This window comes from Thermobia domestica, chromosome 16, assembly GCF_964235325.1.
Source record: "Thermobia domestica chromosome 16, izTheDome1.hap1.1, whole genome shotgun sequence".
NCBI classification, from domain to species: domain Eukaryota; kingdom Metazoa; phylum Arthropoda; class Insecta; order Zygentoma; family Lepismatidae; genus Thermobia; species Thermobia domestica.
Window position 1 is genome coordinate 110,753,385 of NC_137469.1, and position 25,284 is coordinate 110,778,668.

The following is a 25,284-nucleotide window of genomic DNA, read 5'->3' on the forward strand; positions in this document are numbered from 1 at the left end:
AAACATTAAGACTGAATGTTGCATTGAAAAGAGTGACTTTCCATACCTCTTTAATACAGAGGAACATCAAAATTATGTCGGAGAACGGCCGGCATTGCATTATTATAACCCACACTCACGTAGTATATCAGAGGGGGCAGAACTTATTCTGTGGCATGAAGAGCGAGTACGGAATGGTGATGTTTTTTGTTTTTCAGAAAGAATTGTTAGGGTACCGCCGGAACGATGTGCGTATTTTGACCATTGATTAAATTTACCTCCATGATTGAAGAGAAAACGAATGGTATTCAATGTTTTATTTCCAGCTCAATGATTGCCAGTCTAGCAATGTTGAAAAGACAATTCCAGTTATTCCTACAAACGGGTTTCATCTTGCTTAACAAAAGAGTATTAGAGCTTTAAAGTGGTTGAAGTATATGGAGCACCAACAAAGAGATCCATTGTTACTACGAATAGTGCGTTGGAGGAACGGTTTGGCAGACATAAAGTCGATGGTTTTGACGCAAAAACAAATACTATATACCAATTTATGGGATGTAACTGGCATTCCTGTAAAATTTGTTATAAAGATAATTGAAAAAGCATTTTATGCAAGTAAATGGTGCGTACAAAACTTTTGAGAAGAGATACGAACAAACAGTGCACTGCTGCAACTATCTGAGAAACTAGGTTATAACTTATTAGAAATCTGGGAAAGTGAATGGGATGCAATGGTAAAGCGTGATAAACATATACAGGATATCCTCGAACAACGGTGCAAACATATTCGTGATCCTCTCATTCCGAAATTTGCATATCAAGGAGGTAGAGCAGAAAATTTTAAGTATATGTAGACTGTGCAGAGGTCAAATATGTGGTTTACGTAGATGTTACATCCCTTTATCCAATTGTAATGTGTAAACGAGGCATGCCTATGAATGTACCTAAAGTACACAATGGCCCCAATTTCCCGAATGTGCGAAACATTCATGGGCTTGTAAGGGCAGTGTTCTTCCACCCTCCGATTTATATTTTCCAATCCTCCCTTATGTTACGGGAGGCAGATTGTTCTTTGGATTATGTAAATTGTGCATGGACGAACAAAATGATGACGAATGTACGCACAAAGATATTGAACGTATCATTACCGATACATTGTGTACCCCCGAACTGCACAAGGCATTAGACAATGGGTATGAGCTAATTGAAATTCATGAAATATGGGAATTTGATTTATTAGTCCCGGAAAAAGATGTTTGTAAAGGATTATTTGGCTCATACATGAAATGCTTTTTACAACTGAAACAAGGAGATTCAGGCTTCCCTGCTGAATGTAGTACAAAAGAAGAGCAGGATAATTATATTGTAGAATATTTCAAACATGAGGGGTTACAGAAAACAGAATATAATCCAGGCCTGCACAATACAGCGAAGCTGTTTTTGAATTCGCTGTACGGAAAATGGGGACAAAGAACAGACCTATCTCAGCGCAGAATTGTTGATATAGCAGAGGATTTTTTGAAAATTTTAACAGATCCTAAATATGAAATTCAAGCTGTAACACCAGTTGGTGAAAATCATCTAATTATTCAATATAAAGACTGTGAGAATGAAAACATTCCATTAACGTTTTCAAATGTTGCGTTAGCGGCATTCATAACATCATGGGCACGACTGTGGTTGTATGATCTACTAACGAGTATTGGACAGCAGAATGTAATCCATTGCAATACGGAAAGTATCACGTTTATACAAAGAAAAGATGAGCAACTTTCATTAAAATTAAATTCTTATTTGGGGGGATTAACAAATGAAGTTCCCGAGGGTTGGGAAATACGTAAAGTAAAAGCATTAGGTGCTAAGAATTACGCCTACGCTTTACGTAATGCTAGTGGGGAAATTAAATATGTATATAAAATTTGTGGAATAACATTAAATCACAGAACGAGTGATAAAATTAATTTTGATAGTTTTTATGATTTAGTGACGGGGAATCCGGAAGCAACTATAACTGAAATGCCATCCAAAATTGTTCGGAAACCAGACATACGCATCTTTTCTCGAAGAGAACTAAAGACACATCGAATGGTGATCAGGAAACGCAGACGAATAGACGCTGACATAGTGACTGACGTACCAAAAAGTGTTATTCCGTATGGCTATAGATCTCATAATTGATTGTGGACATACTCGTTTCTTGGGGGAATAAAAAGCAGAGTTTCTATCACATTCTGTCATTTGCAATGAATATGTTACGTTTTCAACATCCCTGCACTATTCTCGTCGCAGATCCGTCACACGCTGGTAAAACTCACTTTCTTAATCGATTAATCAAAGAAAGAAATGAAATGTTTAATGTTTCCTTTAAAGAAATTGTGTGGTGTTATGGCTCAGTTATACCAAACTTGAACGTTGATGCAAAAATACATTTTCTGGAAGGTATCTCAGAAATAAATACTTTTGATATAACTGAAAATTCATTACTCATATTAGAGGATTTAATGTCAAAAACAAATTATGATGTAGCCAAATTATTTACCAAGTACGCTCACCCTAAGAAATTACCCGTAATATTTATTGTTCAAAATCTATTTCCAAAAAGTCGCCATGCTCGAGATATTAGTTTAAATACACATTATATAGTGGTATTTAAGAATCCACGCGATAAGCTACAAATTGAATATTTAGCGAGACAAATTATTGCTCGTGAAACCAAACAACTCGTGAATGTCTTCGAGGAAATTACACGAAAACCACACACGTATTTATTATGTGATCTTACACAACAAACACATGATGCCCTACGACTGAGAACGAATATATTTCCGGAGAAATAATGCATGTGTAGAGTAGTGTTAAAAACGCAGCCACACCGTTTTATGTTTAGTTGGCATCAAGAAGTTGTAGGTAAAACATCATTATAATACGCTCTGCACGCTTGCGAAATACATCCGATCGGAAAGTTACTCTTCAAAACGCACCTGGTGATTTGACTCATACCAAATCACAAGTAGCACAAAACGCTATAAAGGGAAATATTTCCATATCATTAATTCAGAAGCATAGGCTCCGTAGCATTAGAAGATCTTAATGCACCACCTTGATTGATGTGCTCTCTCCTCAAAACCTTCTCTTAAAAAGAAAAAGAAATTATTACTACAGAAAGGTGGTGCATTACTTCCATTAATTCTCGGGCCACTCATTGGTGCTTTAGCCTCAACAATTTAGAAGATAACATGTCGGAATTACGTAAAATGCTGTTAGTTTCGGAAAATGCACTTCATAGAATACAATCTAATTTAAAGACTCATGAAGCACATCAATCAAGACTAGAGAAAGATATGAGCGAAATCTTACAACGTACAGATTTGAGTAGAGAACACAAATGGAAATTGTATCAGCAAGTATTACATCGATATTTACATTATAAATCGGGTCGCACATCGCAAAATCCTATTGCCTTACCAATTGTTGACTCAGAAAATGAAAGTATTCGTACAGATAGCGGTATTTTAACTCTTGTACCCGATATATTACAATCAGTACCGAAAACACTTTGAAGGAAAACGGATTTATTACTTAAACACCTCATTAATTCACAGAAAATCTCCTGGGATCAAAATGGTACAGTGGCTATCGATGGAAATATCATTTCCGGTTCCAATATTATCGATTTAGTGAATGATGTTGTTCGTACACGGAAATATTCAATACAACCAGTAGGATTACAGTCGTTTAAAACGTTATTGTATGATGTTAATGTTCCTCGGGAATTTATTAGCTCCCATACACCAGGACCGTCTTCACCTGCTTTTGCAATCTCGAAAGTGACTGGCCATAAAATTCGAAAACGGCATTCTTCTTCGACTGCAGTGTTTCCCGCAATTGCAGGTAAAGTATTTCAGTATTAGAAAGAATATAAAATGTAAATAAAATGACAAAATTATCAAAAATCTATTACAAGTATTAAGATCCTACATCTTTATCCAGTGTAAGTACATTAGAATGTAAAACAAAATTATCCCGAGAGAAAATTAAAGAATTTTAGCATCACAAAATGAATATACACTGCATACCCCAATGCAAAAAACATTTCCACGGAAACAATATTATGTTAGCGGTACTAATGAAGCATTACAATGCTATTTGGCGCATATACAAAATATTGCAAAGTATAATGATAGATATTGCCAGGCCTGAGGCCAGCCCAAAACTGTAGAGGGGCCGGCTGAAGTTAGGGGGGCCCGATGCAACCATATTATAGCTCATCACCATATTATAGTTCATTTGCCAGTCTACTGTGAAAATTTTAGGGGGAGCAGTGAAAATTTATGGGGGCAGTCCCCTAGACCCCCCTGGGTACGGACCTGGATATTGCTATATTTTATGTGCAATTGACATTTTTTCGCGGTACTTGTATTGCATTTCTGTGAAAACAAAGAAAGGACCTGAAATTGCTAATGCAACAATTTCAATTTTAAACCAACTGCAATCACTGGTTCACGTTCAAACTGATTTAGGGTCAGAATTTTATAATCGCCATGTAAAGAAAGTGTTGAAAGATTTTGGAATTAATCATTATATTGTACATTCGGAAATGAAATCTGCGTTAGTAGAAAGAGTGATTCGTGCCATTAAAAGTAAAACATATCGTTATTTTACTGCAGAAAATACATGTCGGTACATTGATGTGTTAGATCAATTTCCACACAATTATAATCATAGTTATCATTCAACTATTAAAATGGAATCCGCAGAAGTAAACGATTCAAATATCAATCAAATGTGGAATATACTGTACGGAAAGACTGTAAAGAGAAAGAAATTAACGTGTGAATTTCAAGCAGGAGATTATGCTCGCATTACCAAATATAAACATAAACTTGAAAAAGTTTTTTTTGCCGAATTGGTCTCGAGAAATATTTCTCGTTGATAAGTGTATGAAATCAAATCCTGTAACTTATAAATTAAAAGACTGGAATGGTGATAAAATTAAAAGAATATTTTATGCTGAAGAATTACAAAAATATTTCTAAGCTGAAACAAGACCTATTTAATTGAAAAAGTCCCTCAATGTAAGAAGGGGTGGGTTTTCGTAAAATGGTTATGCTAACCAGAAAGTATGAATTCGTGGATTCGAGTATCTAGTATTCAGTCTGCATAATGAATTCGTCAATGAAACACGATTTTACGTGACGTTACCTTCCAGTGCAAGTAGTACTCTTTTTGATAATTCAACATCCTCATTTCCAGTAAAATTTGCACGAGACAGAGATTTAACGGACGGAAGTGGGTTGTGGGCTTAACACAAATTAATATACCGTGAAGTTTTTATAAGTCGGTCCGGGTGAACAAATTACAATCGATACATTTATTGATGGGGAATATATTCGATAGTCCGTTAAAGTAACGGAGGGATATTATGCATCCATTAAAGCCATCTTAAATCTAATTCCTGAGAAGGTACGTATAATAAAATATAATTATTTTAAGAATCAAGTGTATATTCAAGTCCTTCCGGTCACGTGATCGGTGAATTCTAGACATAATAAAAGATTTGCAGCATATACTCGGTTTTATGAATGAAAATTCATTTTTTTATGATTCAGTGATGTATATAAAAAATGAAAATAGGGAATAATTCCTGACACCTCAGGGAAGATATCCCTGTATCCTTGATTATAATATCCCAACAGAAGTTAACGTATGTGTGGATATTGTAAAACAACAAGAAATTGGACCTTTACTTCGTAAAATTAGTATATTTTACGAGCGGTATGGACGTATCAAAAATATTTTATTTAATAACCCGCAGTACCTAAAAGTCGAAAAGAAATATTTTGACACGATAGAAGTAGACTTAAAAGATTAACATGGAATAAACTTACCATTTCGTTTTGGAACTTCGAACTTGACACTTCACTTTCAACGAAAATTATTTCTTAAAGCATTGAAGACCGCTTCTACACTACACTGGTTTCAAATGGAAGTACAGACGTTTATCCTAAAAATAGTCCAACCCATTTCATTAATAATTTGCAAAATACTGTACGTTTAACAGATACGGATTGGTGTGTCGGATTAAGTGAAATACATATTCCTTTAAGGTGTCATAATGTCACTGAAGATGAAAATATTGTTTGGTACAAATTAGAAGGTCATGAAATTATGAAAAGTAAAATTACTCCTGGATATTATGCAGACATTGAACACATACTGAAAGAATTAAATAAAGGTTCAGAATTTATACGATCTGACGCTTCCAATATTGTTCAGGTTACTTCTGAACCAAAGGTTGAATTCATCACACTTTCACCTACTTTAGCTATACAACTAGGATTTCATGAAAAAATGATCTCGTTATTCAAAAACAAGGATTTAAACAACCATACTTACACGGGAGGATCCTACAAGTTGTCGCTAAAATCTGATTGTCATATAGCACATCTGATAGCGCATCATGAGAAATGAAAATGAGCAAAATTTAAAGTGCTATGGACCAGAAGGATAGGAACTATGGGGCTTCAAAACTTGAATATCCAAAAAATTATATCATGGAATTATGTACCTTTAAAGTAAATATCTTGAAAACCGTTAAAGCAATCAAAACAAAAGTTGCACAATTTAATGAGAACAAAATTCCCTATCGTAAACCATAACTATATTGCCATAGATGAAGCAGTGTTGCCAACTCAGCGTGAAGGTATTTTGTTTCAAATAGTATTATATACAAGTGTTTACAGATTTAAAACGCTCTATTATTGCTAAAGATAATAGTGAAGTATAGTGGCACAGTGTTACACACTGTTAGAGCTGCGTGTGCTGTAATGTACTATGGAGAAGTCTTATATGTTACAACAGATGGTTATAATGGAATCTGGTTCTCATAATATGAATTTAGTTCAAATGCATAACACCGATAGTATAACTTAGCAAAATGTCAACAGTGTCACAAAATATTGATGCATTTGAAAAACAAAATTGAGTGATGCTATATTAACGTCTTGTGTCAGCTCCGAAGCTATATAGGACGGGATCTATAGTATAAAATAGGATCCGAACTACTATGATAAAGGAAGATAACAATGAAATGTAAGGTGAAAAGTACAACAAAAACAAGTCCGAGGCAGAATTGGAACCCGCATCCCTAATAGGTTGGTTGTCTAGCCTTCTAGACCACACGCTATCCGGGCCGACTAAAAACAAAATGAAATAGTCATAAAATAATTATATTTCTAACGTGAATATGTTAATATTACAGTTTACAAACTTACTCATATTGTATATAGGAAAGGAAGTAAAAGAGTATGTCATTTAACACGAAAGACATACGGCAAGAAACTACTCTTCCAAATCTGGAGAATCGTTTTACAGAATTAGAAAACACGTGTTTCTTTACAAGCGTGTATTATTTGTTTTCCCGAGTTATCTGCTTATTCGCCGTGGCTACGGAAGTGTAATGCAGATCCGTCACTTTTTTCAATGCATTCTTTTATTACCCTGTGTTGCCATATATCAGACTTCCCCATTGTACATTTTCAGCATAGTAGCTCCAACAGTGTCCAACACTGTACCACTACACTTCACTGTTATGTTTAGTGATAATAGTGCGTTTTAAATCTGTGAACATTTGTATATGGTACTATTTGAAACAAAATATCTTTATGCTGAGTTGGCAACACTGCTTCATCTATGGCAACACTGTTTGTGGTTTTCGATAGGGTATTTTGTTTTCATTAAATTGCGCAACTTTTTTTTAATTGCTTTAACGGTTTTCAAGATATTCACTTTAAACGTACATAATTCCATGATATAAATTTTTGGATATTCAAATTTTGAAGCCCCGTAGCTCCTATCCTTCTGGTCCATAGCACTTTAAATTTTGCTCATTTTCATTTCTCATGATGCGCTATCAGATGTGCTATATGGCAATCAGATCTTAGTGACAACTTGTGGGACCCTCCCGTGTTGGATATTGGATGTCCCTTTCAAATTTTTGTGTATACTGATCTTATTGAATATCAAATGGTGGGAGATACGCAAGCTCCCTTACTACGTATTGCAACTGTTGGCAATATGAATGATGGGAAAATTCAAACGTTACGATATAAGATATTCACTATATACCACTTCAGTAGCGTAGCGTGATATTCCGAAAGGGGGATGCCAAAGTTAGTCATCTGTGCGATATAGTACTACTGCAAGCAGCAATACATAGCTATTCCGAATGGAAATATAGGGTTATACAAAATTTAGGAGGAAGCCCCCCTAATTGGAGGTCTAGTGGGGCATAGAGAAGCGAATGCGTGGATTACGTTAGAATTTAATAACCAATTGTCTCAGCTCCTTCTTGCCACTACCATTGTGACGAGAAAACTAGGCCCCACTTTTGTATGAACATTGTTTCCAGTATCGTTCCCTTCATTTCTTTCTCGTGGGCGGCTGTTTTCTCCACATACCACACGTCAATCTCGTTCTTTCAAATATATATATATATATATATATCGCCCCTAAAAATTTGTCATCTTGGGTCCGGAACTCAGACGCCCGTTCGTGAATATGGGCCTGAGTGTATATATCATTTGAAGATGTAAATACAAAGCACTTAAACCAACTATGGGGGCCTGGGGCCCAGATACTGAAGTCAAGGGCGCAAATCTGTCTTCAACGTTCGTGGGATGGGTAAGACTGTTCCCATAATCCTTTCCTTTTTTTAACGATGTTCAAAATATTTATGAAGTTGAAAAAAATGCTGTGGAGGATTAGGGGAGCAGAGTTGTCTATAACATCGGCAGGAGGGCACATTTTAAGGCTTATTGTGGGGGAGGGGAGAAAAGAGACTCATATTACAGTAGATGAATCAGATTTCTGAGGTAAACCTGTTGTACTCGTATATTATATACCAAGTGATGTAGATGAAATAGTGGTACATATCATTATTACAACTCAGTGCCGTGAGCACATTCTGAAATTTGAATATATGCATAATAATAGTTGACATGTTTCTACTTACGCATCCACAATGATCCACATTAAAATTTTAGGACATTTGTTTTATAACAATACAAATAATGACTTCCCCAAAACTATGAATGAAAATCAATCAAGCCTATATTTGGCGTAACAATACTCTTATCTGAGCAAAATTATGATTACCACAATAGCATTATAGGAATTGTTACAGGAATTAAATAGTTGAAAATAGACTACTAATAATTAATGACAATGAAATATTAAAGAATACGATTCTTTTTTAAAAATGAAACAAGTCAAAGGACATCAGTTTCCTTTGTGGCAGTCGGATAGAAATCATCATCATCACAATCTCAAATCGGATTATTGGGGGGGACAAGATTGTAGGGAACATGTTCCCCTTGTCCCTGAGATTTGTGGCAGTGACTGAAGGGCCCTGGCACAATCTTTGCGAGTGACGGGGAGTGGTGGCTCTCTTGTCCTACCAGATCGGTGACCGTAATTCTACAGAATGCTTTAAATTTATGCTTGTGTCTGTGAGCTCCTTTACGATGAAGATTACAATTACGATGCATTTAGTTACGATTGAGGCATAACTATTTTAATACTATTATTTACATAACCGGCATGCTTCAAAAATGCGTTGAACTAACCATTTCCGTTTTGTTCTATTTCCTTTATATTAGGGCTCGTACGTTCTGTTCAGAAACTATAGCTTAGTGCAAAATATATATAGTTGGAAATACTTGAATATGCCAGCGTATATCTAAAGCGAATGTAGGGTTGCAAGGGATGAGGAGGAGTGAGAAGGGAAGTATTGCGCATGCGCATTCAACAGAAAGCAGACGAAAACCCCGATGATTTCAGTAGGCCTTGAAGCCCGAGGAAAATAGCATACGACGACAGGAGGAAAGACAGAAAATGTGCATCTGAGCGACGCGCATGCGTAGGTTCCTCTTGTCAAAGTAAGTCCAGAGAGCGCGCCAGAAGATTGCAGTGGAAATAATTGTGATAATTACAAGCAGACAATTTATATATAATGAAATACGTACTTTTTCTTATTAACAGGGGATGCCGGGCATACCGGCGTTCCCTTACGCTACGCCGCTGTACCACTTTCTAAATTTTGCTTTAACAGTATTGAAATACTACTAAAGTACCACGCAGGACGAAATTTACCACTTCGTTCCGGGACATTGACAGTGACACTTTATTTTAAACGTTCTCCTGGAAAATGAAAAAGAAGCATACGTGACGTGGACTCCCCTTCTTTTCAGGTCCAGTTTATCAGCGGGGTCATGGGATTGGTAGTTTCTTTAAAAGTTTATTTCGTTTTGAATTACCTTTGTTAAAGCAAGGTGCCAAAGCTGTAGGCCGGCGGGCGTTACAAACGGGATAAACAAGTTGTAGGTGATGTATTGGAAGACCGTCCATTTAAAGAATCCGCTCGTGCTTGCGTAGAAAAAGCTGGAGAAACATTAAAACGAAAGCTGCTAATAAACTTAGTCAGCTGTTAACCGGTAGTGGTAAGAGACGTCCACGAAAACGTAAGGCTCCTGCTGTTGTACAATTCGGTCCTCCGGTCAAACGTAATCGAAAATATTCTGGTGATGTATTTAGTTAATTATGGCTTTACTCAATGGAAGTAGTCCTGAATGTTGTACAAGTGAACTTGATTTGTTTACTATTCCAATGACTCAAACTGCTATTGAATCATCTTCCACTGTTGAATATCGTCCGGTTTCTAATTTATCGTCAGAAGGACCAATTGAATTTGTTGTTCCTGGTGAAACTGGTAATTTTATTCACAGTGCATACTTGTATCTCTATGTAAAATATAAAATTACAAAAACCGATAATACAAATTTAGTTGAGGCGGATATTGTTGCATCTGTAAATAATTTTCTTCAATCATTATTTAGTCACGTTGATGTTTTGTTAAACGATAAATTAATTAGTTCATCATCTGGTTCATATCTGTACCGTGCTTATATCGAAACATTATTAAATTACGGTAGCGATGCCACTCGAATTCATTTAACTGGGGGATTATGGAATAAAGATACTGCAAAGTAATTTAATGTATTAGACAATGCAAGTACTGGATTTACAAGTCGTGCCCAGTATGACAGAAATAATGCATCGTTCGATATGTATCGCCGTATCCATGCTGATATTGCCGGTGTGGGATGTATACTTCCTAATACAGTAAGCTTACGTGAAGACCGGCGGTACTTCACGTGCGGTGTCTAGATATTGCTGCCGACTTAGCTATGCAAATCAATGCTGGCATGGAACACATTACGGCCAACATACCTCTTACCCGTGTTGGAACTCGTACATATACCATTCTCGCAGAAGCAAGTTCATATAATCTCGATTATTTATTTTTGGGTAAAGTACCAAAAGGGTCGTTATAGGTTTTGTATCAAATGCTGCATTTAACGGTCAACCACATGTGAACCCCTTTTGAATTTCAACATTTTAACGTTAACATGTTGCAATTACAAGTTGGTTCAGAAGTATTTCCACGGACACCTCTCACTCCTGATTTTGCAAATGGATTATATGTTCAAACATATTCCACTCTGTTTTCCGGTACCGGTATATATTATCAAGACCATTCACATACTATTACCCGTGAGGAATTTCGACATGGATACACCTTGTAGCCGTTCATTCTATCTCCAACAGGAACATTAGATGATTCTACGTGGGATGTCATACGTAATTCTCCTGTTAATTTAAAATTATCATTTTATCAACCTCTACAAAGTTCCATTACATCTATTGTGCACGCTCAATTTGATTATCTCATTCAAATCGATAAAGACAGGAATGTATATACTGATCATACAATGTAAAATTTCGTCATTTGAGTGCCATGAGGGTTATTGTTCACTTTTCCGCATTTAACGATAATGATGATCATATTATTATTAAGAAACTTGCAATTGTAAATCCTGATATCCCCTTTGTACAAAGCTGGATTTTTAAACCACATATCCATTACACGAATTATGTGTGCCGCTCATACTTTCGAACAAATATCTAGGACAACATGATTATAGTATTCATTGGTACGATTTCGATGAAGATTACTCATTGTTACCTACTATATTGAAACAATATTATGCTAATACCTGTACCTTGTATACTTATGGTAAGACACATCATGACTATCTGCAGCAATTATCGGAACGCACTGTTGTGAATTTAAAAGATTTACAGTGCCCAAAAGCTTCTTCCTTAGGATTTCATGTCTACTCTTGTGCTTATTTAAAACACAGATTTGGACAATTTAAGTGTTATGTGCGTGAAGCTTTATTATATGCCGAATACTTAAAAGTCTATGGTTATGTTTTATACGTAAATCCAAATAGTGCTACGTATGTTCCATCAAAAGTTAAAAAAGAGGAAGAAAGTAAGGACTAATTAGACTAATGAACTTGTACAGTCATCAATTATTGAAAGTCTTACTAAAGGACTGTATTAGTGGTGCAAATGTGACTGGAATTTATCCCATTGATCGTTTGCCTATACTTGTTCAACACCCAGTAGGGCTGATTATTAATTTGGACAAGTCTAATTTACCTGGTAGTCATCGGGTAGCGATCTATATCGATAACAATAAACGTGGGTACTATTTTGATTCTCTGACACAGGGTGTGCCTAAACTAATTCAACAGTTCCTACAAAGAAATTGTAAACGCTATTTTGTAAATACTGTACAAATTCAAGATAATCATTCTATCATGTGTGGATATTTTGTATTATATTTTCTGTATTATATGATACGTGGTGTCTCATTTGAAAAATGTATTGCAATGTTTAATCATAAAAAAATAAAAAAAATAATGATAAGCTTGTCAAAAAACATGTAGAAAAAAGTAGATGTTTGTAGATTTTTAGAAATAATTAAATACCATTTTTTTGAAATTTTATATTTTTATTTCTCCATAAAATATTTGTTTCTGACAATAATTTTAAGGTTACAATGAAAACATTAAACTTGCTATGCCCTTAGTAAGTACCGGTATTGTGGATCGCTCATTTTTCCACCACTAATTCAATTGCTGTGCATTTCGATATGCACATGCCGATTTTTATTCTACTTGCTTATGAAATGAACCAATTTCATTACAAACTGTACCTTGTAATTCTGCTAATGGTGGACAACCTTTTGCTTCCAGATCCACAACGTTTGCCAGTGCAAAGATTTTCTTTATTCAAATGGATTTTCCCCATATTTACAAAGGAAAGTTGCATCTGATGCACAAAAATCATACATAATATTCCGAATATGTGATACGAGATAGCCAGTCTTACTAGACTACGACAAGAAATGCAAGTGGTTTGTAAGCCAATCGATTTGCTTTTGGCAACCTCTTGGTAAATCGTTAAATTCACATGGTGCTTTTACTAAAGAATGGAAATTTAATGTATCATCACACGCAGTAAGACAAAATTCACGTATCACAAATTTATTCGGGGAAATCTTAAATCCCTGTATGTCTACAATATACATTTTAAATCAAACTGAAATTTCACACGAACGTTCCATGACAACTGGAATGAGTTGTCCAATAATTTCAGTATTCTTTAAACATTCACCACTTTTTAACATAAAGATTGTGATTGAAATTTCACAATGCCGTTCATGAAAGATTTCAAAGAGTTCTACTAAAGTCTCATCATTCAACAAGTGTTTTTCAAGAAAAGTTCCAGGATTATGCTGCATACCACTTATTCCATTTGAGCGTAAATATACAGTTATAGTTTCCAACACACAACTTTAACTAATGTTTTGTCCACAATTCTCACTATCACAATACATTATTATTATTATTATTATTATTATTATTATTAATAATAATAATAATAATAATAATAATAATAATAATAATAGTAAAAGGAAATCAAACAATTAAAATTGAAAACAATACACAATTCACCATATGCCCACGTATTTCTCATAATCTTTCTCTAGTAAAATTTGCACTAGCGTCGGCCTATATTCAAAGTACCACACAAGATCTCGAAAACGTTCAATAAAGTTCCATATCATCGCAAAATGCTGTCCATGCTTTTTCTGTAAATTGATAATAATTCTTCACGAACCTCATATTTTGTTATGGCATCTATAGCTTTCCGTTCAAGAGATTCCGTATCTAACACCAAACAATCGTGTGTCCATTGACTGCCGTCTCCGAACCCGCAAGCGAAACAAACACATATATCGTCTGGTTTCCAGTATATTATATAGTCTTTTATGCAATCTAATGATATTCATTGCACAGTACACTCACATGGTAAATCCAAAAATTCTTCCAACTCCCAATTCTGCACCGGGGAATTAATCACTGTTGGTGAAGGTGTAGTGGAATATTCTTCTTTTTCATGATCGGCCCACAATACGTCCAAGTTGGCCGGGGCAACTTCTGTTTCCAGTGACGGAGGTTGCGGGCTCACCACCGGTTCAGATGAAAACTCTGTTCCCGGTAATGATATAAATACATCCAATTTAGATGAAATAATTTCTGTTTCCAATGGCGGAAAATGCTGGGTCACTTCCGGCAATGTTGAAAACTCTGTCCCCGGCAAAGATAACAACTCTGTGAAATCACTTTTACTTCTTGTACTAAGATTCAAAGGTTTCGGTAAATCCATGTTTTAAAATCAAATTATAACACTTTTCGCTAAAAATACAGGGTATTTAATATGCTTAGTCCATCACGTAATATCCCATTCCACATCAACCGGATCTCCACAAATATATTAACTTGTTATACGTGTGTGATCTGCATATTTCATTTCTAAAGGCAAGTTATATCCTGCTGGTCAAATTAGCATTTCTTCAAGCGGAAAACATTCATTATACGTTAAACACATTATTCATTCTTCACAAAGCAATATCCGCCCTTCTTAATATATGCTAAGAATCTACACAGAAAAATAATTATGAACTATCAACATAATTCAGTATCGAACAGAGCAGCTTCTTTTGCTTTCATTCTAATATCACAATTCAACGTTTGAACAACCTAATGTGTCGTATCTAAAGAACACGTGCCATGGATGTATAACTCATTCATATGCAACAGAAATGTAAATATATCATTAAAAGCTATTCATCAATGTCAAGTTTGATTTTAAAATGCAAAAAAGTAAAGCAGCTTGCTACGTGTAATGAATATATAATTAGGAACTTGCTTTACTATTGTCCATGAATCTACTAAGCATTAACGATGTTGTTGAAATGTACTTATAACCCATGATTTAATGCTAATATTTTAGGTGGGTATACGCCCCATTCTTTGTTACACACACACTCAAACAAACACACACACACAACGCTTGGGGATTGGAACTAGACACGAAAACAAGCAAAAAAAGTTTACTACACTGAAGTCGAAAGCGGTGACCTTTTCGAGTTACGAGCGCGAGTAAGTGCAAAAAAATTGAACTTTGAGCATTAATGGTGCAAACACTAATAGTGTTAGAAGAATCTGTAATATGGTAAATTTCAGGATAAACCATACAGGTTTACTTGTATTGCAGAAAAATACTACATTAAAGATATTAGGGAAATTTCGCAAGACTTAATTAAACCTTGCTCCATTTAATCCACAATTATCTTTGAAGTACTGTATCTACTTTCTCCATATTCTTAAACTTGGTATTTCCTGACAACACAGGTGTGGTTTCCTCTGAAATTCAGCAGAACGCTTCCTCTAACACTTATTATTCTTTGCGTTATTAAGGTTCGAATAAGCAGGATGTGTATATGAAGTAACAAAAATAAAAATCTGGATGGAGATCTACATTTTGGAGAATAGTTATCGAGCCATTTAACCTATCAACCAGAGACCAAGGAAACGATTACTTATAGTATCATAGATTACGTATAGTATCATAGGCTTATTTGAGTATCTGCGTTAAGTAGGTCAGGTTGTATAAATGGTTTTACAATCAATTCGAGGCCAATTTATGACTGAATTAAGCCCAGATGCCAGCTCCGAAGTTAGAGTCGGGTAGTATCGATGTACCTAGCCATTTAAAACTTTAGTCCAATAATTTCGATCGGGTCGAGGCTCAACTCTTCCAAACGACAATCTTATCGAGCGAAGTAGCTCAATTGCTAGAGTGTTCGCCTCGCATTCCGGAGTCGTGGATTCGATTCGCACTGCCGACTATCCTGACTGGGGTTTTCTTCAATCCTACCAGACAAATTCCAGGATAGTACCTACTGAACAGGCCATGGCCGATACTTTCCCAAATCCTTTCCATTATTATTGTTCTTGTTAGGTATCCAGTATAAAATGGCCTTTAGCTGTATCTGGGTATTGTTAAATAAATTAAATGAAATAAAATAAAACAAATACATACCCTTAAAAAAATGAAAAATAGATAAAGAGAAAAATGCTCTCCTATAAGTCTTTCCTAAAATAAATAAAGTTGTAAACTAAAAAATGTGAACTTTTCCACTTTTTAAATTCAAATTTGAATTTTAAAGATTTTTAAAAAATGAAAACCGAGGAAACAAATAAGAAAACCCACAAGTCTAGCTCTTGTAGGTAGAGTACAATTTCCGTGATCCAGACATTTTCTAAGATATTGAAAGGTGTTCCATCACTGCTATATTGAAAGGTTAAATTATTAAACCTTGAGCACAATGTCAGATAAAAGGATTTGAAAAGGACGCTGTCCAAACTCATAAGCTGATGTACTATTCCAGCATTCACTTAATCTTTTAAAGGAAAGCTTAGAAAAAACGGTGAGGATGGCCGGCTATCATTTAAAAAAAAAAAAAAATAGAATTACTCGCACAGCTGCTTCCAGCTAAATTTAAACCTGGTTCGTCCACACAGGTGTAAAGTCCTATAATAATAATAATAATAATAATAATAATAATAATAATAATAATCTTTATTTTAGTGCCGCGAACAGCTTTTGACAAAAATACAGCACTTGGCATCAAAGTATGCGATGGAATAATAATACTACTAAAAATAAATAATAAGAGAGAAAACAATAAAAAGAAGGGTACTAATATAAAACACAATGTAGATAAAAGTCAGTTAAGCAGAAATAATTCCTTGTCAACGCAGTAAAACTTATCAAGTTTTCCATCCATCTAAAACAACAAGGAGCTAAGAACAACAGTCATAAAATTACATTTGTCTTAATGTTTCTAAACGTCATTGATTAAAAACTATCAGTCAGATCACATAAAACTTTTACATTGTTTAATACAATAAGTCTGAAATGGGCTTAAAGAATATGTCAATCTTTTTAAAATTCCACATTTCCAATTCAGAGGAACTAAAATCATGGTATTTCTTATGCTGATTTGGCACTTTAAAACCTATGTTTTGTAAACAATATTCACTGATATAAATGTTATCTAGTATTTTTTGCATGCATACTCTGTCGAAATTTTTTTGTCTATTCATAAGGCTTTCTAAACCCCAATAATCAATCAAATATTCATAACTATGGGAGTAATAGCTCATTTTCATTTTAAAACATAACAGTCGAATAAAACATTTTTGCACAGATTCAATCTTGTTTGTCAAAGTTTTAGAAATGCTATTACCGAACCAAATTCTAATTTTGGTCTTACAAGTAATTTATATAGAAATATATACGTTTTTCTATAATAATAATAATAATAATAATAATAATAATAATAATAATAATAATAATAATAATAATAATAATAATAATAATAATAATAATAATAATAAATAAATAAATAAATAAAAAATATAAACATCGGTGAAGAAGGTGTGGAAACCCCTTTGCAGATCAAGTATCTTGACAGGTTTTTCTTCATTCGCGCCACGCAAATATCGGAATAGTGCTAACTTATAGGCCCCAATTAGTATCTTTTGCAATGTCTTTAACGAAGGATCTTATCCCTCTGATATCTTCGTCATCAAGCCGGAGATGCTATAACAACCTTTATAATGTGAAATAAATAAATAAATAAATATACTTACGTCTTTTTTTGAAATAGTAGCTGGTCAATTAACTTGTTCTTTGGATTTTTCTGCCCTATTTCTCGATATCTTTGCTTTTACACTTTCGTCAACGGAATTTACACGGCTATTGCCTCTTTTCCTTTTTAACAAATTTTGTAACATCTTCTTGGACATCTTGAAAATTGCGAAGCAACTCATAATTCGTCAACCCAAAAAGAAAGTATAAACACTACTAAGCAAATGAAGTTCGGCTAATACAAGTGACGGCTCTACTGAAATGTTCATAGGTCTTTCCTGACTTTTTTTTTTCCACCTCCTCCTGTTAACAAATCTTCTTCAAATATGTTTTTTATCTGAACGAAAACGAAACAACAAAGAAAAGTGTTTATTTTTACCCCATTCCTTTTTTTATTATTTTACCTAGTAGGTTGCGGAAAAACTACTAAGCTCACTAGTACTAGCTGCTGAGTATTTACGAAAATCAGTCGCCACTTTCTTTAATGTCAATTGCGGCTACAAATGAGCAATACTAATCCGCTGTTGTATTTGATGGTATTGGGAACAACGGTGAAAGCTTTAACTAGACCGACGATAGGTCACGTTGTTTCATTATTTCTGTGAGGGCCAACGATTTCTTGGCGTAAATACTGTATATTCATTAAGTATTTCCTCCTCACCCTTGAACTAAACTAAAGACTCATTTTTTCGGAACCTCCTTACACGATTGGAAAGGAACTGGTTCCATCCCGTATTGCCTTGCTCAAATTGTATCAAATAGGTAGACTTTAGATTTGGATCAAAGAGGTCGTGAAAACTGTGGCCATTGCTAAATCAAAACAGAACTACTTCAATGTCACCAGCTGGATATACGCCCTACTCCTTACTCTCCACATCACTCAAACTCTATCTCCCACTGATCTGTAGAAACAAAAGAGTTTCTAAGTTTCCAAGAAAAACATTTAGAAACAGATTGGTTTTATTTTATTATAGTACCAGAGGTCAGCTTTCAGAAGATAAGGACAGCGCATGTGATACCTTGAGAAAAATCACTGCAGGTTTAGAGTGATGTTTTCTATTATAGAAGGGATTCTCAGAAAACTCGATTCCCACATCCCGAAAACGCAAACATTTTTAAACAGCGCGCTCCAGTCAAACGAAAGAATTTCTTCTGTTTCATATGCGAAACCCCTTGTAAGAATAGAGTGGGTAATGGTTCAAATCAAAAGTTTAAAATATATTCTCAGAAATAGCGATAAGAATGGGAACGCGAGGAAATTTTCAAGCGGTAGTTACGATCGCTAACAACTAACTCCAGAAAAGCGTTTACCGTAAATGCATTGCGGCGATAGCCACAAAACAGAGCCTTATTGTAGGGTTATGTATGTATTTATGTATACATGCAGGGTTCGTCACCAGTCATGTTGGTGTCTAGTAGCGTCTTCAAATCCCTTCTGCATGATTCAATTTATACAAGCTGTATGCTCTCAGTTTCTCAAAACAATATAAATATTTATTTATAAAAATGAAAAGAACTGAATAAAATTATTAGTTTAAAAGATTTCGTATAAACCTGAGAATAAAAATAAAGATTAGAGAAAAACACGTTACGTAACGAAGACGTTAACCCCTACTCCCTCGTGTCATACTTCGTAATGCAAGGCCGAAGACCGTCTCCCCCTTTGCCGCGTTACGTAATATGTGAACGACCCTTTAGATATGTATCACATTCATTGAACTCGCAGATCCCAGTATGCCGGACAAAATGACGAAATTCGTATTCAAATGTCTATCTGCCCATTCAAATTTCTGTCTGCCCGTTAAATTGAAACAATTGAAAGTTGTTTGTTTTGACAACAATAGAAGCAAGCGGGAAAAGTGCAGAAGTGTTTTCACTATTTTGTTTGGCTTCTTTCTTTCACTCTTGGTTAGGCCATGCGTATGTGTGTTTATGTCTGGGTATAACAAACGGTTCTGCGAACTCGAAACATTTTAACAACCGGTTCTAGCGAACCGGCATGAATAGGCTGAATAGCACCACTGTCTTTAGGTGTTTTACAGATACTCAGTAACACAAAACAATTTACTATGTACCGAATACGATGTTACTGGAAATTTAGTGTAGAATTAATGACAAAGAGATCGTGTTTTGTTTTTTTTTTAATTTATTGCATATGTATCACGAGGGATGTACTAGAGAGTATGGTGGCAGAGAAGAGAGGGAGAAGGCGAAGGAAATTACAATTAATGGACGATGTGAAAACAGAATAATCGTAAGTGAAGACGAGAAAATTAGCCGAAGACCGTGGAGCAGGGAAGCTTCTCGGTTGCAGCAAGTGGTGTGCCAAAAATGGCAGAATATCTATGATGATGATGAATATGGAAATAAAGCATCACATGTTCTTTTGAAATGTAAGACTCAAGCTTACTTTTTGGTAACTAGAGGGCATATTCGCTAACGGTTTTCATGAACCAATGCAAAATTTACTATTTATTTTGCGATAACTAGCATAGCAACTGTAATGACTTTTTCCATTGCAATACACAGAATTTTGCGAAGACTCGTACGAAATGTGGCCCTAGATTACTAGCAAAAATACGGACTTCAGCAATACCCTTTTTCTAACCTTCTAACTCTTCATATTTCTCAGTGGTAGAGCGTTCATCCTTAGTACCTGGCATCATTGGTTCGATCCCAGCTCGCACCAAGTGAACTTTGTAGTGGACAAACACCATGTGCGTGGGTTTTCTCGGGGTTCTCCCATTTCCTCCCACTTTCTTCATTTCACCATTTCCTTCATTTCTCATCATCACCGTCTCCTTTAGCCTAGCCGACACAATCGTGGGACGTAAACTTAAAGATTTCATTTTCTTCATATTTCTTTCAAGCTCTGACACTGGATTTATTATTGATAGATCTAGTTGTTTGATAATATCGATCTAGGAATATAATTTCTGCGGATGTGCCACTAAATAATAATAATAATAATAATAATAATAATAATAATAATAATAATAATAATAATAATAATAATAATAATAATAATAATAAACTCTAAAAGAAAAGTAGTATTTGATTTCGACAGTTTAAATAAAAGGTACGGTCCACCGCACTAAATTTTCTCGCTCCAGTTCTCTAAACGGAAATATATTGTGTTGAAGTTATTATTGAAATATTTTCTTGTGAAATACGAACAAAATTATGACGTTTTGGGAAAACTTAGCCCGGAGAAAATTCATTTCCGAAAGTAAACTATCCTTTGCAAATTCTTCCAAATGACTTATGCCATACACTAGGGTTATTAATGTTATATTTGCTTATAAAATATCAACAAAATCGAATGAGTCATAGTGCACAAAACTGCGAGAAAAATTTATCCCCAAGAGTAAATTACTAAACAACATTGTAGGATTACTAATGAAATATGAACAAAATCGCCTGAGTCATTTTCTTGAGAAAATTGTCCGAAAAAATACATTATTCCAAGAATAAAGTACCTGTCTTGAGAAAATTGTCCGAAAAAAAAACTATTCCAAGAATAAAGTACTATTCCGGAGATCTTTCAGAACAAATGGATTATGCTTCATTGTCAGGTTATTAATGAAATATAAACAATATCGCCTGAGTCGTTTTTGAGAAAATCGTCCCAAAAACTCATCCTCAAAAGTAAACCACTTCTCAATTTTTCCCAGAAAAATTACTTATACCACAGTTTAGGGGGTGTTAGTGACATATTGATATTATGAAGTATAAAGAAAATCGTTACAGCCACTTTTTGAGCCAGTCACAATTTTTACTTTTATCCTTCAATAAACAATCCTTATTTTATGGATAGAAAGAATGTTTCAACCTTCCTGGGGAATCAGATAAAAACTCAAATTTTAAAATTTTGTTCAGATATGTTGAACGATATGGCCTCTAGCCGAGCAGACATCAGAATGAACGAACAGGGGCCTATTTCTCAAATCAACAAGTCCTGTAATATGTTTTTGACAAGTCGTAAGATATTATGAAGTAGAAATTCTAGAATAATATTATTAGTCATTTCTAAATACTAATGCTGATACTTCTTGTCATGATTTCATGTATGTAAAATTGTACAACTGAACTAACGGACAGGAGTTTATTTCTCGAAGTAACAAGTCTTGTAATATATTTTTGACAAGTCGTAAAATATTATGAAGTAGAAATTCTAGTAGAAGTAGAATACTAATGATACTTCTTGACATGATTTCCTGTATGCACAATTGTACAAGATTTGACTTTGAAAAATTTTACACTAGTATTAAAAGACTAGTATTTTTGTGAAATAGGCCCCAGATGTCAAAAAATCACTTTTTCGATATCTAAGGGCCAGGAAAGGTATAAATCCGTTGAAATCTCGAATTCGATTTTTTCCCACGATCACAACACTTCCTTTTGATTTCTCGTTCCTCGAAAGCAAAAAAATGAAAACAGAAGAAACGTACTGGATTTGAGTAGCGTTGATAAAATATATAAGTTAAAAGTTTAAATGTCTGCTCCCCACAGACAAGTAGAATAGCTTTGAGAGAAGTATTTGGACCTTTATCGTCAATGAAGATACGCATTTCAATGAAAATGTAATAACATTTCATACGATATTATATTTTTTGCATCAATTGTGAACCCCCTCCTTCCTTAGGATATGACCTTTAATGAAAATCATATGATAAAACCCAGAGTGAGCTAGGTACTACAGAAATTCATTTCAAATGGGTCAACCGTTTTCCCGTGATGAGATCACAAATAACAGACAGCGTTGATTTCAATATAGTGAAAACAATTATAGAAATTGTCTCCCTTTTAGAATTTTGGAAACACTGGTATACGTCCCCTTATTTTTAATGAGGAACTTACTTATCGAGTGTCATTGTCCGAACTTCAGATGTTTGTAAGACACTCTGTTTTTGGTTGAATTTATATACCGCCACATTTCCCTTATGATACGCTTTCGAATAAAAGTGACATTGATAAAAATCTAGCTCGAGGTAGATAGTAACAATATTCCAGAATTCATTTCGAAATATTCAGATGCTTTCGCACGATAAGATCACAAACAACAGACTACATCTCTTTTAATGTGTTGAGAAAACACTGGAACACATATGCGTTTATTTTAAAGGAGGAGATACTAATACTGGTCTTTTCGAATACCTTTAAGTCCTCATACTTTACCCTTCCTGGCCCAATGACGATAATGTGATAAAAGCTGTTAAGCCATGGCCTAGTAATGTGCAAAAAAGCAAAAATCATCAAACAAAGTGCAGCAGACTAGGAGGAGTTGACCGTCAATAACACTCAAATTTCATTTTTATTTATATTTAAAATCCCCCATCCTATGGACGGAGGTAAGGGAGACACTGCACCCCTCAACTTTTTGACAACTTCACCATCTTTATTCCTGACTTCATGACCATCTGTATTCCTGAAATAAATGGTCCGAGACCGACCAAAAGCTCCGACCCCCCAGAGACAATTCCTTCTCCGCTTATGCCCTACCCTCCACTAAAACGGAAATTTTCAAAACGCTGAGGCACTGTCCCATTATTTCTAATGAGGATTTCATAAACCGTGTGTGATATTCCTAACTTACGGGCTCATGAGATATTAAATTTTACACATAAATTATGATCATGATTTTCATTTTCCTTCTTAGGATATGCATTTTAAACAAAGTAACATGATAAAAATCCAGTTAGATGTAGTTGATAACTATATACAAAATTCATTTCAAAATTAATTCCTATCCTGTAATTCGATCATACACAGAATGGCTTTCTCCTTTATATACTAGAATAAATAAAGTGAATGATTTTGTCATAAAAACGAAGGTTCACTTCCTGGATCGCATAATTCTAATTTTCCGTTTCTTGACGGTATGAGAAATTCAGAGCCTAATAAAAAGAACTCTATATGGACATATTCGAAACGAATTAAATGCTTAATCAATCTATGTACTGTAACAACGTGAGTATTTCTTTCTATTCAACACCCCTGATACTACTTGTTTTCTGTTATGCTTTTTATTATCATAGTTGTTCATAACATACGACATACGAAATGGCTCTTTCAATTTAAATTTCTTTAACAATTTGTTACACACAAAGCAAAATCTTCAAATAAAAAGAAAATCTTGATACATATTCATAGTTAATACCAGTGCCTTTTCTTCCATTATAATACAAGTTGAATTAAATGATCCTAAATTACTTTGAAATAAAATCGCGTTATTAAATTTACCTGTATTACGGCGATTTTAAAGGATATTCATTTTCCTTTCTCACTAAAGTTACCCTTCAAAAGAAGAAGTATACTTTGATTGGCAATACTGCACCGAATACATGGAGGCTTATGAAAGTGACGTTGATTGCCGAATACAGTCGAAATTACACGAGGTAGTGTAGCAGTATTGTAAATTTTAGAATATTTTTTGTGCTCATATCTCATGCAGATTAAAGAAATGAATGGATGAAATAGGATATGGAGCGTATTCCGCAAAAATTGGACAACGTGAGCAACATAAAATTTGCAAAAATTAATTACATATGCAACGCCCATTATGGCAAATGAAAGCTCAGATTTTGTGTTGCGTTGACGCAAACCGTTACGAAATGGAGGGCCTTTAATAATATTGATTTACGAAAAAAAAGAAACGACTACATGATTTTAAAACATTTAAATTTAATTATTTCCAATAAAAGACCAGTTTGGAAAATAAAAATTGAAGTTGAGAAGGAAAATTATCAAAAGATTAAACAACCATGGACTAAGCATTCAATTTTATTTAACCCAAATTAATATATATCCCCCCCCAAAAAAAAAGATACATGTCATAATTTGCCTCTTGAAGAAAAGTACTAATTATGGGGTTCGGCAAAAACGCCCAGTATTCGAAATTCAGACAAAGCATCTCACTACAGGAGAAGAATTTGATTTCCCTTTCTGCGTACCTCTCTGGACTTGTATATAGAATAATAGGCCGTGACTGGTGGAATGCATTTGTAATCTAGCTCCCTTGAAGGGCAGATAAAGTGGTGGGGAACAGTACATTTTGTAATTTGCTTCATTTTTTAGTGGTTTGCAATAATCGGCATATAACAATTATAATTACTTTACGCATTATTAGCGTCACCTTTTCATTGACAAATTTTGAGAAGACTGTTACAGGATGTTCCAAGGTTGATTTTCCTGATAATCTGTGTGTCCCCCAACTGCACCGTATTCATCTCTGGTTGTGGTTCTGAATCTACATTAATACTAGATTCTATCCTTCATAACCTCGGCGCTACATAAGGACATACACAACTCACGAAGATGGACTTTCTT

At 34.6% G+C, this 25,284-nt stretch overlaps 1 protein-coding gene across 1 annotated transcript; it reads left to right on the forward strand.

Annotated features, from left to right (window-relative positions):
- The first annotated feature begins 1,071 nt into the window (after window positions 1-1,071).
- LOC145672570 (uncharacterized) lies at window positions 1,072-11,205 on the forward strand. Its single transcript, XM_081741728.1, has 2 exons — window positions 1,072-1,861; window positions 11,042-11,205. Exons 1-2 carry the CDS (start codon window positions 1,072-1,074, stop codon window positions 11,203-11,205), a joined length of 954 nt encoding a protein of 317 aa, XP_081597854.1.
- Window positions 11,206-25,284: the final 14,079 nt, after the last annotated feature.

Bases quoted from the DNA above. Each gene is read 5' to 3' on its own strand.
- LOC145672570 (XM_081741728.1), top strand. From the start codon at position 1,072: ATGGACGAACAAAATGATGACGAATGTACGCACAAAGATATTGAACGT. The intron at 1,862-11,041 runs GTAATGCTAGTG...TTAATGTATTAG, and splicing joins GAATTACGCCTACGCTTTAC to ACAATGCAAGTACTGGATTT.